This window comes from Theropithecus gelada, chromosome 12 (genome assembly GCF_003255815.1).
Source record: "Theropithecus gelada isolate Dixy chromosome 12, Tgel_1.0, whole genome shotgun sequence".
Lineage (NCBI taxonomy): Eukaryota > Metazoa > Chordata > Mammalia > Primates > Cercopithecidae > Theropithecus > Theropithecus gelada.
In genome coordinates, this window is record NC_037680.1 from 42,739,784 (window position 1) to 42,757,255 (window position 17,472).

Sequence of the window (17,472 nt, forward strand, 5' to 3'; positions counted from 1 at the left end):
ACTAAGAATATAGGTCTCAGACCTGCCTAAAAAATTCCTACATTGCTTCTATCAAAAATTCACCAAAACAATTATTTAAAAATACATCCATATAATTATAAAACATACACCCAAGAATAAAATATATGTAACATGTTTAAGAACAGGATGGAGCATCTGACAAGTTCATTCTTCTAGAAAACACTGCAGCATCTAATTTTTCTAATCTGGCAGGTTAATACCATAGAGGAGATAAAGAATGAAAGAAAAGCAAGCACATAACATGGGAAGATAAAGATTCCCCATCTTTATAAATGCAATAACTTCCTAGCAGGAAAAGGAAAGGATGAAATGATAATACGAAAACTATATTAAAATGTACTTATACCGACTTACTCGACATTTTTGGTCCAGTCCGGTGGGTTACTCATGGTCATAAATATGCAGTTTGTCAGAATAGTGCACATGATGAGCATGCTGAATAAGGTAGCTTAGAATCAAGGAAAAAAAGAGATGACAGTGTGAATTTGAAATATTTGAGGATGACACTTGTTGAAATGCTTACAACTTTTCCTTGGAAAAAAATTCTAAATGAGCTTGTAGACTATTTTGTCTCTTTGAACAAGAGAGTAATAAATTAAAGTAACATATCCTAAAATCTTAATATTTCCACTCTCCCAGTCTTTTTTGAGACCCATGACAAATTATATTAATAATATTGAAATTAATAAACTAAAACCAGAGTCTTTCAAGGTGAAAAAGGTGTAACATCTATATTTGAATAAAATCGCAAAAATCACACCATGAAGTAACACTGGATGTAATCATTTTGAAAAGGATATGAGTGTACTAAAATCTTAATAGATATTCTTCTTAAAGGACTGAAAGGAGAAAGCATATATAAAGCAGGTGTGGCATTGAAACGGAAGATTGTTTTCCCTTTGTTCAATACTATGAAAGTCTGCAGGAGGAAAAAGAAAACAGGATGAAATTGAGAATCCAAAACATCAGTTTTTCACATCAATATCAGCAGTTTACCTTTCTACATGGCAGTGTGATATTGAAGAAACACTGCCATCAGACTCCAGCAATGTGGTTCCAACGTCATCAATGGTCTATCAATGTCACCTCGGCCAATGAATTCCAAGTCCATTTCTTCATAGTAAATTTAAAAATTGAGCTATTTGTTAGCATGTATTACTTAGAACTTTCAAAATACTGTATTTTATATTTTTCGCTTTCTTTCAACAGTAACAATAACTGTGGCTATTGAAGTTATTTTAAAGCACAACTTCTTTCCCTTCCATTACATTGCATTTTAAGAAAGACAAATAGAAACTAGCTATCTCTATCATTTTTATCATAAAACCTTGAGAATTTTAATACTTGCTGGCAATTGTCATGGTTAGCAGCACGTGTTCCAAAATACGAGTTCTTTCAAAAAATATTTTCCTAAGTTTAAGGAATGTCAGAGTTGGAAGAATCCTTCCAATCACTGAGTTCAATTTCTTTATTTTAGTTATAATACTAATATTAGCTCTTAAAAGGGACTTAAATTAAGGGGATTCCTCACTTACTAACCATGGTAATTTAAAAAATGACATGAATAGAAGCAAATATTCTTGAAATGTTATTGTAGCCATTCCATAACAAGTGTCCTTTTCCATAGCTTTAGTATTCAGTTAACAAATAAAAACAAATAGCAGTAACCACAAAATATTAAAACAACCTAAAGCACTGGCTTAGAAATCAGAAAGACAAAGTTCAAATCCCTGCCTCATTTTTCTCCCATTGGCAGGGAGATGACTTGTGTTATCTGAGAAACACTGATTTTCTAAGTTTTATATAGGGTTATCAGTAGGTTTCAGGCAATAAGCATTTCTCACTGTATTCGGGAGGTAAGTTTGTGAGTCAGGCTTTTTATTTGAATGTGGCAGTATTCTCTCAAGAAAACAAACCAGAGTCTATTATTTTCAGGTATCCTTTTATTTCCCTGTTCCCTTTCACTATATCAGTTATATCTAAATACAATTTAATGTAAAATTCACTTTTACATCGAAAATTATTTTAAAATTAATACCTAGTCCTCAAGTACAACCCTTTTTGTCTTAAATCTCAGTACACTGTATTTTTAAAAAATTATTCATCCATTCTTTCTGCAATTGTATTTACATGATTTGGCTCTGTGTCCCCGCCCAAATCTCATTTTGAATTGTAATCCCCACGTGTCAGGGGAGGGGCCTGGGGGGAAGAGATTGGATCATGGGGTCGGTTTCCCCAGTGCTGTTCTCAGGATAGTGAGTGAGTTCTCACCAGACCTGATGGGTTTAAAAGTGTAGCACTTCCTTCCTCTTTCTCTCCTGAACCATATAAGATGTGCCTTGCTTCCCCTTTGCCTTAAAACATGATTGTAGGTTTCCTGAGGCCTCCTCTGCCATTCAGAACTGTGAGCAAATTAAATCTCTTTTCTTTGTAAATTACACAGTCTCAGGTAGTTCTTTATAGCAGTGTAAAAATGGACGAATACGGCCGCGCGCGGTGGCTCACGCCTGTAATCCTAGCACTTTGGGAGGCCGAGGCGGGCAGATCCCAAGGTCAGGAGATACAGACCATGCTGGCTGACATGGTGAAACCCCGTCTCTACTAAAAATACAAAAACAAAATTAACCGGGCGTGGTGGTGGGCGCCTGTCGTCCCAGCTACTTGGGAGGCTGAGGCCGGAGAATGGCGTGAACCCGGGAGGCGGAGCTTAAAGTAAGCCAAGATCGCCACTGCACTCCAGCCTGGGCGACAGAGCAAGACTCTGTCTCCAAAAAAAAAAAAAAAAAAAAGGAACTAATACATATGTAGTGAGAAACTATATCATAACAGGTAATGAAAAGGAGTTTGAACAAAAATATGGCATGAGTTTTTTATTCAAGGAACTTCCTAGAAAAATGAAAAGAACAAAGTAACTCTACTTAAGGCAAGATGTGACAGATATCATACAGAAAAATATAAACGGGGAAGAATGAGAGTGAAGAGGGAACAGGGTCACATGACTGTCAAAATTACCAGGGAGACTTTATAAACCAGAGGTCATCGGAGCTAACATGAAAAATCACAACCTACTACATTGTCTTGGCAAGATCAAGTTACCTTGTACTTGAAATTTTAATAAAAAGAATTAGGTTGGTGTTTTAAAATTGAAATTAGCAATTTTCATTTGCATTAAAAACTTTTAAGTGATTTTTGGGTCTGCATACACACGAGAGTTAATTATTAGCAGGAAAAAATAGGTATGACTATAAAATTTGGCAGATTACTGTGTCATGTCTAAAAAAGTTATGCTAAACAATTATACTAAACAATGGATACTATGTTATACTAAACATTATACTAAACAATTTTGAAAGATGTAAAAAAAAAATAAAAGTAGTATGCCAATGCCAGAACCAGTTTCAATATAAAATTTGAAAAAGTACATATTCTGAATATCCTCTATATATATTTAATTTAACATTCTCATCATGATATAGTTATTCACTAAATTTCACTAATCTCAATTTAAAATAATTTTTATACAGAAGGAAGTCAACAGAAACCGACCACTGAAGTCAAAATAAACTCACTTTTTTGTCTGCATAGTAGGGGTCCAGGTCCTCCAGGGGCTCTGACACCATGCCGGGAGGAATGTCCCCATAGATGAAGGGCAGCTGTTTGCCAGCTTCCAAGTCGCTGCTTGGCTTTGGGGCTTCTTCATCGTCATCTTTCTTTTCTTCTTTGGGTTCCTTTGATTTTCTTTCAGCAATGCGTTGTTCAATGAGGGCAAGAGACTGTTTTGTGAAGTGGACAAAGCTCTGAGGTCCTGGGGGAGGCAACATTGCCATCTTTTCATCCTGTATATTTTAATTCCTCTTCAGCTCCTCACATAAGAGGCCTGGATGGAAACAAAGAAATTAAGACTTAACTATTTGCCTGCCAAGAAAGGCACATTAAAAAATAATAATAACAACATAAACAGATTTTTAGTTTCGACCACAAAAGGTAAAATGTTCATAGACTTACCAGCTTGTTAAGGGACTACTATGTGTCAGGCAATGGGCCGGACTTATTTTTCATGCCTTCTAACCATGTTTATACTCAGAAATTTGAAGTTTACACTTCACAGCTTTAAAGGAAAAAATGACAATTTTCTGAATAAATTTTCCTAAATTCCCCTTCTTTTCATCTATATTTACCTTTGGGGCAATTCAACTCAACTTTCCTCTTTTCAAAGTCTTTATGATAATGCCTTTGGTAGCACCACTCTCCAGCATGACTCTGCTTTATCAATTAAACTTATGTAATATTCTAAATCCTTTGCTGTCATTTCAATAATGTTCATAACATCTTGACCAGAAGAAGATTCCATCTCAAGAACCCACTTTCCCTGCTTATCAATCAGAAGCAATTCCTCATACATTCAAGTTACCACAATTCAGTCACAATTTTAGGCTCCACCTCTAATTCTAATTCTCTTGCTATTTCCCCCACATCTGCAGTTCTTTTCCTCACTGAGGTCTTAAACCCCTCATGGTCATCCACGAGAGGTGGAATCAACTCATTCCAATTTCCTATTAATGTTTGTATATTGCCCTCCTCCCACAAATCATTAATGGTCTAATAACATATAGAATGGTGAATCCTTTCCAGAAGTTTTCAATTTACTTTGCCCAGACCCATCAGAGAACTCACTATCTATGGCAGCTATAGTCTTATAAAATGTATTTATTAAATAATAAGACTTAAAAGTTGAAATTACTCTTTGGCCCATAGGCTACAGAATGGATAGGGTTAGCAGACATGAAAATAACATGAACGCCCTTGTACATCTCTGTTAGAACTCTTGAGTGACCAGGCACATTGTCAATAGGCAGTGATATTTTGAAATAAATCTTTTTTTTTTTTTCTGAGCTGTAGGTATCAAGAATGGGCCTCAAATATTTAATAAACCACGCTGTAAACAGATATGCTGTCATCCAGGCTTTGTTCTATTTATAGAGCACAGGCAGAGTAGATTTAGTATAATCCATAAGAGATTTTCTGAATAATTAAATAATATAATTTTTGTTTAATTTTCTGAATAATAATATAATTGTAAGATTTTCTGAATGATAAATAAGCATTTGCTTCAATTTAAAGTCACCAACTGCATTCTCCCCTAACAAGAGAGTCAGCCTATTCTTTGAAGCTTTGAACCCAGGCATTGATTTCTCCTTTCTAGCTATAATATATTCTTCTAGTAGAAGGCTGTTAGACCTACATTGAAAATCTGTTTTTTAATGTAACCACTCTTATCAATGATCTTAGCTAGATCTTCTGAATAACTTGCTGCATCTTCAGCATCGGCACTTGCTGTTTCACCTTGCACTTTTATCTTATGGCAATGGCTTATTTCCTTCATCCTCATGGAGTACCGTCTGCCACCTTTGAACTTTTTTTTCAGCTTCTTCACCTCTCAGCCTTCATATAATTGGAGAGTTATGGCCTTGCTCTAGATTAGGCTTTGGCTTAAGGAAATGTTGTGGCTGGTTTGATCTTCTATCTCAATCACTAAAACTTTTTCTATATTTGCAATAAGGCTGTTTTGTTTTCTTATCATTCGTGTGTTCACTGGAGTAGTACATTTGATTTCCTTCAAGAACGTTTACTTTGCATTCACAACTTGGCTAAGTATTTAGTGCAAGAGGCTTAGCTTTTGGCCTGTCTTGGCTTTCAACATGCCCTCCTCACTAAGCTTAATCATTTCAGCTTCTGATTTAAAGTGAGAAATGCACAACTCTTCCTTTACTGGAACATTAGGGATGGGAATGGGTTACTAATTGAACTAATTTTAATATTGCTATGTGTCAGGGAACAGGGAAGCCGGAGGAAAGGGAGAGAGATAGGAATGCTGAAACAGAACACATGACATTTAATGATTGTTTGCTGTCTTATGTGGATGTGGTTCATAGCACCCCAAAACAATTACCATAGTAACAACAAAGATCACTGATCATAGATCACCATAACATACATAGTAATAATAAATAATAGCAATTACAAAGTTTGAAATATTGTGAGAATTGCCACAGTGTGACACAGATGCATGAAGTGAGCACATGCTGTTGAAAAAATTATGCTGACAGACTTGCTCAATGCAGGGTTGCCACAAACCTTCAACTTGTAAGAAATGCAGTATCTTGAAGTGCAATAAAGCAAAGCCCCATAAAATGAACTATGCCTGTATTTTGTTGGAAACCAAAGTTAAGATAAAGTTTTTTAAAGAATGTAGTGAAAAATAAGGGACACTGCATGTACACATTCAAAAGTAGGATGATTCTGAAAGGTAAAGAGTAAGTTATGACTTGGCAGTTCCACTACTAGGTACAGACTCTAGGGAATTTAAAACATATGTCCACACAAGAAGGTTTACATGAATGTTCAGCAGCATTATTCATAGTAGCCAGAAAGTAAACACAACCTAATTACTCACCAATGAATAAATGGATAAAAGCGTGGGATATTCACACACTGAATTAATATTTAGCAATAAAAACAAATGAAGTATAGGTACATGTTACAACATGGATGTGATGAAAACCCTGTGAAGGAACACAGAGCCAAAAGGTCACATATTATATGATTCCATCTTATGAAATGTCCAGAGTAGGCAAATCCCCAGAAACAAAATGTAGAGTATTTTTTTTTTCAGAGGCTAGGTGTAATAGGAAGTGACTATTGATGGTTCTGTGGTTAACGGTTAAAGAGTATGGGACTTCTTTGGGGGTGATAAAAATATTCTAAAATTACGTAATTATGATGGTTGCATACCTTCCTGAACATACGAAAAACCACTGAGTGGTACACTTTAAAATGGTGATTTTTATGGTGTGTAAATTATACCTCAATAAAACTACTATGAATATGCATTAATAATTTTGGCTCATAAAATACGTGAAAATTGTCCTCAGAATAGGAAAAGATTTAGTAAAATGGAAACAAATCAATGAATCAAATCAAAGCAGTTGCCACTTGTGCTTTGGGGATTCCTCAACACTTTTGAAAATCATAAAGGTGAGAGGTTGGGATAACTTGCCTCACTACACTTTCAGTGTAGACATAACGTGGCTCTTGAAGAAAAATTGGCTTGAATAACTGGTGTTTTGGTAGATTCTGCATTCAAATGGAGGGTACCACCTCTTTCAATAATTATTTGAGAAAAATCTAGGTACACAGATGTTGTGAACTCCGATGCCCATTACCAGTTCGACTCTTCCAATATTCCTATTCTCCTCTGTCTCTGTCTCTACTGACCCCCATGCACATGCACAACACAGCTCCAGAATGACTAAAGTTTATACAAAAAGCAGAGGCAAAAGGTGGTCAATGCTAGTGGTACCATGCATGGGCAATATTTCCCTGATCAAGCTAAATTAAAGGAAGACACTAAGAACCTGCTTAACGTCATGGTCTGTGAAATATAAGTTGAAGAGACCTTGATCAGATTTCATCCTCATCCTCTAGTTTGGAGAGGTGAAACTTCCTTTCATTTTACTAGTTTTATAGCTTTGAAGAAGAGCAGCTTTAGTTGGCATCTGAGTTTGCTTGGAAGTTATTGTACAGGGCCAGTGGGGTGGCAAGATGATGGGCTGACAGGGTGACAGAGGGCAACATAAGTAAAAATGGAGCCTCACACTTCACCAACACACACAAAGAATATGCAATGATGAGGGAGGACCTACGTGTGACTACAACTTCTTTCCTCTTCCCTTAGTCTTCTGGATAAACAGGCCACAGGAGTTTTCATCAGTCCGGTATTTAGTTTAAGATTTGCGATTTCTGGTGGAGTAACTATTTAAATGGAAAAATAAAGCTCAAAAATTCTAAAAAAAGTGACAATGAATACTTATATAATGTGAGAGTAGAGAGGACTTGTAAAGCATTACACCAAAGGCACAATCTAAAAAGAAAAAGAATGCTAGATTTAATCTCATAAGAATGAAGGTTTTTAAAAGCGGAAAGCATCCACAAAATAAAAAGAAAAGTATAATACAAATGGCAGATGAAGTGCTTTTTCTTTAATGAATAAAGATATTAAAATAATAGATCTCATAATACAAAATTTAGTAAATAACATAATTACCTAAAAATACAAATGATTAATAAACACTTATAACTATATCAAACCTCTCTAGTAATCAAAGAAACAAATACTAAAATAAACATGGGGAATAAAATTTGGCCTATTACATTAGCAAAGATTTTAACAAAAGTAATAGTGATATTAGAGAGGATATAGGGGAAATCACTGTCGCCTGTCTGGATGACAGTAATAAATAATGTGTACAGACTTTTTGAGGGTAATTTTGTAATATCTATCAAAAACCTTAAATATGGACATTGTCTTCTCCGCACTGCTGTTACTGAGGTCTCCAGCGCCTTCTACCTCCTGTGCAAAATGGCAACTCTTAAGGAAAAACTCATTGCACCAGTTGCGGAAGAAGAGGCAACAGTCCCAAACAATAAGATCACTGTAGTGGGTGTTGGACAAGTTGGTATGGCGTGTGCTATCAGCATTCTGGGAAAGTCTCTGGCTGATGAACTTGCTCTTGTGGATGTTTTGGAAGATAAGCTTAAAGGAGAAATGATGGATCTGCAGCATGGGAGCTTATTTCTTCAGACGCCTAAAATTGTGGCAGATAAAGATTATTCTGTGACTGCCAATTCCAAGATTGTAGTGGTAACTGCAGGAGTCCGTCAGCAAGAAGGGGAGAGTCGGCTCAATCTGGTGCAGAGAAATGTTAATGTCTTCAAATTCATTATTCCTCAGATCGTCAAGTACAGTCCTGATTCCATCATAATTGTGGTTTCCAACCCAGTGGACATTCTTACATATGTTACCTGGAAACTAAGTGGATTACCCAAACACCAAGTGATTGGAAGTGGATGTAATCTGGATTCTGCTAGATTTCGCTACCTTATGGCTGAAAAACTTGGCATTCATCCCAGCAGCTGCCATGGATGGATTTTGGGGGAACATGGCGACTCAAGTGTGGCTGTATGGAGTGGCGTGAATGTGGCAGGTGTTTCTCTCCAGGAATTGAATCCAGAAATGGGAACGGACAATGATAGTGAAAATTGGAAGGAAGTGCATAAGATGGTGGTTGAAAGTGCCTATGAAGTCATCAAGCTAAAAGGATATACCAACTGGGCTATTGGATTAAGTGTGGCTGATCTTATTGAATCCATGTTGAAAAATCTATCCAGGATTCATCCCGTGTCAACAATGGTAAAGGGGATGTATGGCATCGAGAATGAAGTCTTCCTGAGCCTTCCGTGGATCCTCAATGCCCGAGGGTTAACCAGCGTTATCAACCAGAAGCTAAAGGATGATGAAGTTGCTCAGCTCAAGAAAAGTGTGGATACCCTGTGGGACATCCAGAAGGACCTAAAAGACCTGTAACTACTGGGCTCTAGGCTATAGAAATTTAAAAACTACAATGTTATTAACTCTGAGCCTTTAGTTTTCATCTGTGTACATAGATCGCAGTTTGCTTTGATCTTCTTCAATATGTGAATTTGGGCTCATAGAATCAAAGCCTATGCTTGGTTTAATGCTTGCAATATGAGCTCTTGAACAAATAAAATTAACTATTGTAGTGTAAAAAAAAAAAAAAACCTTAAATATGTGAATTCATTTTTATTAGCAAATAATTTTCCTTCTAGGAATTTATTCAAAGACAATAATCTCAGGTGTCCTCTAACATGTATAAAGATATTTACTACAAAGTTTTTATAATATTGAAAAATTATAATCAATCCAAACCCTTACCCTAACAGTAAGGGTTACACTAAATGAAGAAATGAGTGTATAATGAAATACTGAGCAGCTTTGAAAGAGAGCTTTCAGAGACTATTTAATGAATTAAATGAATTATAAAAATATTATAAGCATAATAAGTGGAATGTAGGTTATACACACAGATAGATGTAAATTAATAACAATTTTTAAATGATATTAAATTGAAATTATATACACAATGCATTTAACAAAGGTTAGCCCTAGTTAAGAGATTATGGATTATATTTATGAATTTCTTTATACTTTACTTTTCAAATTTGTACAATGAAAATGTCATGTTTTTCTATCCAGAAGAAAATATACTTTAAAAAAAATCATTTAAAATTATTTGGCCTAATTTTATATAGTTAATGAAATCAATCAATATTTATTCTTGTCATGTTTAATTTACAATTTTGAAAAATATATTGCCACATTTCCACTTTTTATTAACATTATTATGATTGTACCTTCTTTAGAATAAAATCCCAATGTTGCATATAAAGGTAATACTTTTGTTTTCTCATTACTGTCTTACACACTCACCATTAATCTCATATTAGAGAAAACTTAGGCAAGTACTAAAATCAAAAAATGGATGTGTTATTCTTGTATCTAAGATTTCCTATAGTTAAAACCAACATGGAAATATTTATTCTGAACTCTTTCTTATTTTCTATGTATGCAGACACACATATATAGATATGTCTTATCTATGTTTATCAATCTATGGATCTATGTCTGTCCAAATATCATATCATGTATTTGTCTATCTAGCATCTATTTTTCTTCACACATCTTTCCAGTCAAAGCAATGTCAGCTCCCAGTTCATGACAATGGTCTTATCCCATGTGTTTATCACACTCTCTGGTCTTCAAATTTCCATTGCAGTAAAAACAAAGATGTATAGTAGGGAAGCATTTAATAATATCACTAAAAACCAGAGGAAGACAAAATAAGTTTTCATAAATCATAAGATTACCCTAGTGAGGAGATCAAAGCAGAAGCTACAGTCTGGAATACTCATCTGAGAACGTTAGAATTTTTTTCTAGCAAAGAAGTCACAGATTTCTATGACAAATATGTGATATAGATCAGAAAACAAATTGATTAATCCATGGATTATTCAATAATGTTGCAGAAAACCCTTTCCCACTTCCTTCTCTATATTAAATATGTAGCAGAGTGGTTTATCTCCAAGCTATCACCAAAAGGATAATATATGCATTAATTCAGGTAGGACTCCCAGGGTATCCATGTCCATTTTAGCTAGAATCAGGGTGGAGTCAAGGGAAAAATGACTCCCTTGCCTACTCCTCATCCATACATCCTAAAATGTAGCCTGCTTATCAATACACCATGCATCTACGTACGCAGACCTTTCAGTCATCCCTCTCTTTCAAGAGAGGATTTATCTGGGAAACAGACCTATATAAAGACTAATGCAAACCTGGCCAACAGCAACCTGGCCTTTCTTCCATAAATATTAATAGACAATCAATAATAAATTGGTAATGAAGATCTACCAAACATAAAATTGAAAGACTAAGATGAACAGATCAAACTTATAACTTTAGAAAAAAAAATAAACATTGGGGGATATTGAGAAGTTAAAGTTAGTATTCCTAGAGAAATTTGAGGAGACGAAGTATCCTTTGTTAAAAAATATATATATATATATAGGCTACCAAAAACAACATCAATTCTGGGTAAAGGTCATGCTTTGTGAAAACAAAAATTTCAGTAGAATGCTTGCTGAAAAGGAGGATTCATAATTGTAGTTAACTTTCACTTTACCCAAAAGGTACACTTTACCAGAATGGGGCATAAGTGAACATTCTCAAGTGCTAGAAATGTTCTATACCTTGATCTATGTGATGGTTACATGGGAATATATGTATGTGTAAAAATTCATGGAGTTCTATATCTTAGATTTTTCTACATCTTTTAGAATAATTTTTAAAATTAAAAAAGTACAAAATAAAACTCAAAATAAAACTTAGAAGATATAGAACAATCCATGTTGTTCAACATCAGTCTCAAGAGAGCAGCAAATAGTAGATAGGAAATAATAAACAAAGTAATAGCAGAAAATTCACGGAGAGTCATCAGGCTAAAAGTACAAAAGCAGATCAATTTAAAAGTTTCATTCTTGTGAAAGTTTAGAGCATTAATAATAGAAACAAGATTTTGTAAGCTTCCAAAAATAAGATAACTAACTAAAAAGAATGAAAATTAGATTGCCATTAAAATTTCCTTAGCCATAATTGACACTAGAACACAATCAATGCTTTCAGTGTGATGAGAGAAAATATTTTGAATCAGATTTTATTATCAGACAACCTGTTATCTAGTGTGATGGCAAACAAAACGTATTTCTAGATGTAAGAAAATTCAAAATTTAACGACTTTTTATCTTTCTTTTAAGTTACTTTGCATTAAGGTAGAGCAAAAAAAAAAAAAAGTACTTCTAAAGCACACAGAATACAAGACTGTTTTGCAAATAGTGTGAATAAAAGCAAAGCGAATTTGTTTCTTCAGAAAGCATAAACAGCTGTATTATCCAAATAGGAATCAATTCAAAATATGGCATGAACTTGAACAACTGGTAGAATTGAAGCAGAGAGAATCTACTTGAGTTTGATGTGTTCTTCAAGTAGCAGAGGTTGAATGAGAGGTTTAAATTCTTCTCTAGATCAAACCATATTACTTGTTTTAAAATGAAAAATACTTACATAATTATAATTTGTTAAATTGTATCAGTTAATCATCTCACAAATGGGTCAATTACCAAACCATATATAAAATGTAAGTACAATTATAGAACTTTATTTACACAAAGACAAGATCTACACATATATGTGTTAAATATTTTCAATGTAAAAGTAATGGAATAGCTTACAAAAATTGAGAGGTAAAGGGGGATTAGAGGTGAGGGAAAAGTTGGAGAGCTGACCTGTTATCTTACATTGAAGGCAGTCAGTGCATCCCAGCTAACGTTCAAGTAACAAGAAATGGAGTTTCATGTATATTCTATTTAAAGATAAAAATCCAACCAATAGAATTTCTTAGAAATAAAAACATAACTACTTGGAATTTGAGAATGGAGAAGAAAGAGAAAAGTTTACATAAATAAAATAAATTCCTCATTTGCAAATTAGAAAGTTAGACAACATTACATAAGTTGATGAAATAAAAAATGAGACATAATCATATTATTTAGAGATAAAAAGGAAAATATCAGAAAAACTTTTTTTAAAAAAAGCAGGAAGTGATTATTCCCCAGAGAATGGCTTTACAGGGATAAAGCAAAAATTGTTTGAATTAGTTACCATGTGCATTTGTTAATTTTATAATAGTTATTATTATGATTAAAAAGCTGTGAAATAGAAGAAGATATTATACCTCTCTCTTGAGCCAAAGAAACCAACAAACAGCTGCTTAAGTAGAAACTGTTCTGTTACCTCATTGGACTTGCAAAATATGGACTGACTCTACACCTCTCGAACACCGTATATTTAGACACATTATTTTGATCTCTTTCGGGTAAATTGGAGACAATTTGCAATTCATTTGATTAGTATTTCTTCTTCAAGGGACCATCTGACACACTGCAAACACTCAAAGTTATGGTAAAGATTGTGTCTTCTACTTTCTCTGCTTGGATGAATACTGAACACTTCATTGGGTGCTACCTATGGTTGCCTTGCTGAATGCATGGTTTTCAACAATATCAATCTTCCTGTTATCTGACACCAATTCTTCCATAATGAGCTTTGAGATGTGGGCATTACATGATACTTAATACCAGTAACCCATAACACAAAATTAATGTCTTATTATCTGCTGTTTTCCTAAATACTACTGTTTTAAAATCTCTTTCACTTTTATTAGGTAATATAAAAAATGCAGTTAAGTATCATTTGTCTCTATGGTTGTCAAGAGTGTATATATCAGAATGAAAGTATATTCCACTGTGGCTATTGACCAGGGTATATAAAAAAAAAAAATCATCTGTGTAACTTAAAAAAATACAGCTGCCAGGGCTTATCTAAGTAATGCTGAAATAAAAGTTTTAGGGAAAAGCATAAATATGTCTACTTTTAAAAAGCATAAAATATTAATGCGAACCCTCCACTTGATTATGTTAAATAAAAAACATCAGATGAGTACACATAAATTAATGACCAGGTTTTATTATTCAAAAACAGATAGAAAATTCAATTTAAAAAGTAGAAAAGTTTTTGGATTTTGTTTGGTTTGAAGACAATGAATGTAAAATACACAACTTTGAAGTTATCCATTTTAAAATTGGAAAGGATAAACATAAATTCCATTCTATAGGCCAGGCACAGTGGCTCATGCCTGTAATTTCAACATTTTCGGAGGCCAAGGAGGGTGAATCACTTGAGGGCAGGAGTTCAAGAACAGCATGGGCAACACAGTGAAACCCTGTCTCTACAAAAAGTACAAAAATTAGCCGGGCATGGAGCTTTGTGCCGGTAGTCCCAGCTGCTCGAGAGTAGCTAAGGTGGGAGGATCACCTGAGGCTGGGGAGGTTGAGTCTACAGTGAGCCATGATCGCACCGCTGCACTGCAGCTTGGATGACAGAGAGAGACCCTGTCTCAAAATAAATAAATAATAAAAAAATAATCAATTCAATAGAAACAACACACGTTTTGAACTCCGAATCTCTATTATGTTCAATTAAAAAAAGAAGAGTTAGAATGAGGGGAAAAACTGAATGAAAAAAACAGAGGTTGAAAGAGAGAAGGAAGATGATAAACCAAAAAGGGTAAGAAAAAGAGGGATAAGAGTATAATAAAAATACCCTCGATCCTTTAGCATACTCCCAGCTATAAGTGAAAAAAAAAGTTCTTCAATGTTTTAATATTTACTTTTAATTCTCAACATTTTAAGCATCATTCATGTCACTTATATTACTTCATTCCAATTATAGCCTGGCAAAATCTTTATTTTTATTTTTATTTTTTGGTATCTCTTATTCTCTCCAAGTTCTTTTGAGGCATGCAGTGCTCCTCCTCAGAGTTTTGCTCATACTCATCCCTCATCCTCCAAACCTGTCAGCTCTAAAGCGTCCTCAGACAACCTGTTGTTAAGCAATAAGCAAGAAGAAGGAAGAACTATTGATGCTGTAAAATAATCAAGAGTTACATTAGGTCTTTCCCAGCATTTATTTTAAAATGCTGATCTTCCAACTTTCAGGAATGTATAACAACATTCAAAAAGAAAGGACAAAGATATTAAAAGAAATAGATTTATTTTATCAGTCTAATAACTAAAAATTTGTATCACTTTATGAAACCCTACTTAGAAAACATGTTTTAAAAAATAAATTTTCATTTTATATGAGTTTGTATAGTTTCTTCTTAATTTGGAGCTTTTGTAAAATTAATATACAGCTCAATTTCCATTTGATCCAGTGTAAAATGAATAAAATCCTTCAGCAACAGTTATAGTATATATCATGAAGTGTACTTCTATTCAGTACAGAACAATTCACACTGGTTTCAGTGGCTCACAGGTCAATAATCATCCCGGCCTTTCCCATTACAATTTGTGCTCCACATTTTACAGCTGTTGACCCTGTGGAGATGACATAACCTCTCTGAGCCTAAGATTCCTAGTTTGAAAAATTGAGTTAATAATCATGCTCCGAAGAGTGGTTTAGATTGTGATGGTTAACTGTATATAAAGTGCTTAACAGGAAGAGTTTTCCACACAATGAACATGTATACATGGAGCTTGTAAGATTATTAACTTGTCTCATCCTTTTATTTTAATTCATTGCTTTGGATAATTTCATCATGCTTCCATAATTAAAAATATATTAATTATATTAAATGAAGATATTTCCATTTATAGGAATGTATTAGCCTTTTAAACATGAAACATTTCATATGTGCATGTGATATTAAACAGAGATTTAGTTTAGAGTAGTGAGTCAAGGACAAGTCCGGGAGCTAGAAAGCCTGGGTTTTGAATATTGGATTCACCAATTACTAGCTAAGTGATCTTGGACATCCTAGTGAAGCAACTTTTCTGATTCTAAAAATGTTGAGGCATTTAGGACATTAGTTATTTTGTAAAATGTAATTTTAAACAATACAAAAGTATCCCTAGAATGCATGTTGATTGCTCAAATGATTGGGTGCTGCAGAAATTCCTTTCTTAAGAAAATTCCCACCATATCACCTCTGTTGTTTTGAACTTTATATGAAGACTTGCAAAATATTTTTTAATTAGACAAAGTTATGTGGCTCAGGAACTATCATTAAGACTTTTTTCTTTTTTATTCATTGAATATTGCTGAACAGGGTCAAAAGCAAACAACACTTTGTTTATCTTCTGAGAAACATTTAAATATCATTAATGTAGTCTCTGAACAGAATACAAGAATGATCCCTTCATTCAAGCAAAGAAATATTACAATGTCTCCAGGGTTTTAGAGACTCCGTGTGCCTGGTATGGCTCTGAACATACTATTTGGAAAACAGGATTCTTGAAGTCAAATACTGGAAGCAGACATCAGGAAAATTATTTGGGGGACTTCCTTTCATCCCCAAGTTTCTATGAAAACCCTTCACATAGGGAAAATCTATAGGATGAGGTGGGAAGTGGGTTTCCCTAGGTGTTCACAGTAAAAATTGTAAATCCCCTAAACATCACTGAAGGAAACACCAACACTAATTTTTACCTAATAGCTAAAAGGGAAAAATGTGAGTTGTGCCCATTATATTAGACTGGAAAAGGTCTCAGTGGCCTCTATTACCTTCTTGGCCACATAACAGGTTCTAAATACTCTACACTGCAGTTCCCAAATGATTTATTAGTGTCAGAGTGCCAGCTCCATTGTGGCTTGGGTAGAGTATGTGCATATTATGTCCATATAATTTTGTAACGTGTTGTGCTTTTGTAATAATTAATGTTTATCTTATATATGAAAGCTATGTTTATTTAAGAGAATAAGTTGTTCTCTTAAAAATATCTCCCAGATAATTCCTTTAAAGAGTAGGTTTCCTTTGATAACTTTTGACATTTCTTGTAGAAAGCAAGTGGTGTTTAATTTTTTATTTCTTTAATCTTGATTAGAGGGACTATGATGCCATATTTTCTTATTTCAAGGAGCAGGAAAATACTACACGCTACACGTTCACAACTCTATAATAATTTCAGGTTGTGTTTTGCATTCCATCACTGTGCCTCTTACCTGTAAATAACTTGTATCCTATATCGATAAAATTACAAGAATTAGCGAGGCATGGTGGCGGGCGCCTGCAATCTCAGCTACTCAGTAGGCCGAGACAGGAGAATTACTTGAACCCAAGAGGTGGAGGTTGCAGTGAACTGAGCTCGTGCCACTGTATTCCAGCCTGGGCCACAGAGCGGGACTCAATCTCAAAATAAATAAATAAATTGATTTATTTATTTTAGATTGGTCCAATTAATCATTTTCAAGATCTGCCAAAATCTGAATGAGATTGTGTCAGTATAAATTATTTAAGACAGTGGACAAATGTAAAGATAAATAAAAAATACATTTTTATTGATGCTAACTGTTGCCAAATGAAACACTGCTTTGAAAATATCACTTCTCTAGAAATACATAGTGATTTTTTTCCTGCA

General features: G+C 34.2%; 2 protein-coding genes across 4 annotated transcripts in view; one reads left to right on the top strand and one right to left on the bottom strand.

The window, feature by feature from the left end:
- SCN9A (sodium voltage-gated channel alpha subunit 9) overlaps positions 1–17,472 on the bottom strand; it is a 186,427-nt gene that overhangs the window by 112,650 nt on the left and 56,305 nt on the right. For both annotated transcript variants that reach the window (XM_025405213.1, XM_025405212.1), the window contains exons 2-4: positions 3,591–3,898; positions 822–940; positions 376–465 (exon numbers count right to left, since the gene is read on the bottom strand). In XM_025405213.1, the coding sequence (XP_025260998.1) occupies positions 376–465; positions 822–940; positions 3,591–3,848 (467 nt within the window). In that variant the 5' untranslated portion in view covers positions 3,849–3,898. The remainder of the gene's footprint in view (positions 1–375; positions 466–821; positions 941–3,590; positions 3,899–17,472) is intronic.
- Positions 8,384–9,645, top strand: LOC112636501 (L-lactate dehydrogenase B chain-like). Of its 2 annotated transcripts, XM_025405215.1 has the most exons (2): positions 8,385–8,685; positions 8,860–9,645. In XM_025405215.1, the coding sequence occupies exons 1-2, from the start codon at positions 8,441–8,443 to the stop codon at positions 9,443–9,445; spliced, it is 831 nt and encodes a 276-aa protein (XP_025261000.1). In that variant the 5' UTR covers positions 8,385–8,440; the 3' UTR covers positions 9,446–9,645. The 2 variants fall into 2 exon arrangements, with proteins under 2 accessions (XP_025260999.1, XP_025261000.1); XM_025405214.1 differs by having other exon boundaries at positions 8,384–9,645.

Excerpts from the sequence above, each read along its gene's own strand:
- LOC112636501 (XM_025405214.1), top strand. The coding sequence starts at position 8,441 with ATGGCAACTCTTAAGGAAAAACTCATTGCACCAGTTGCGGAAGAAGAG.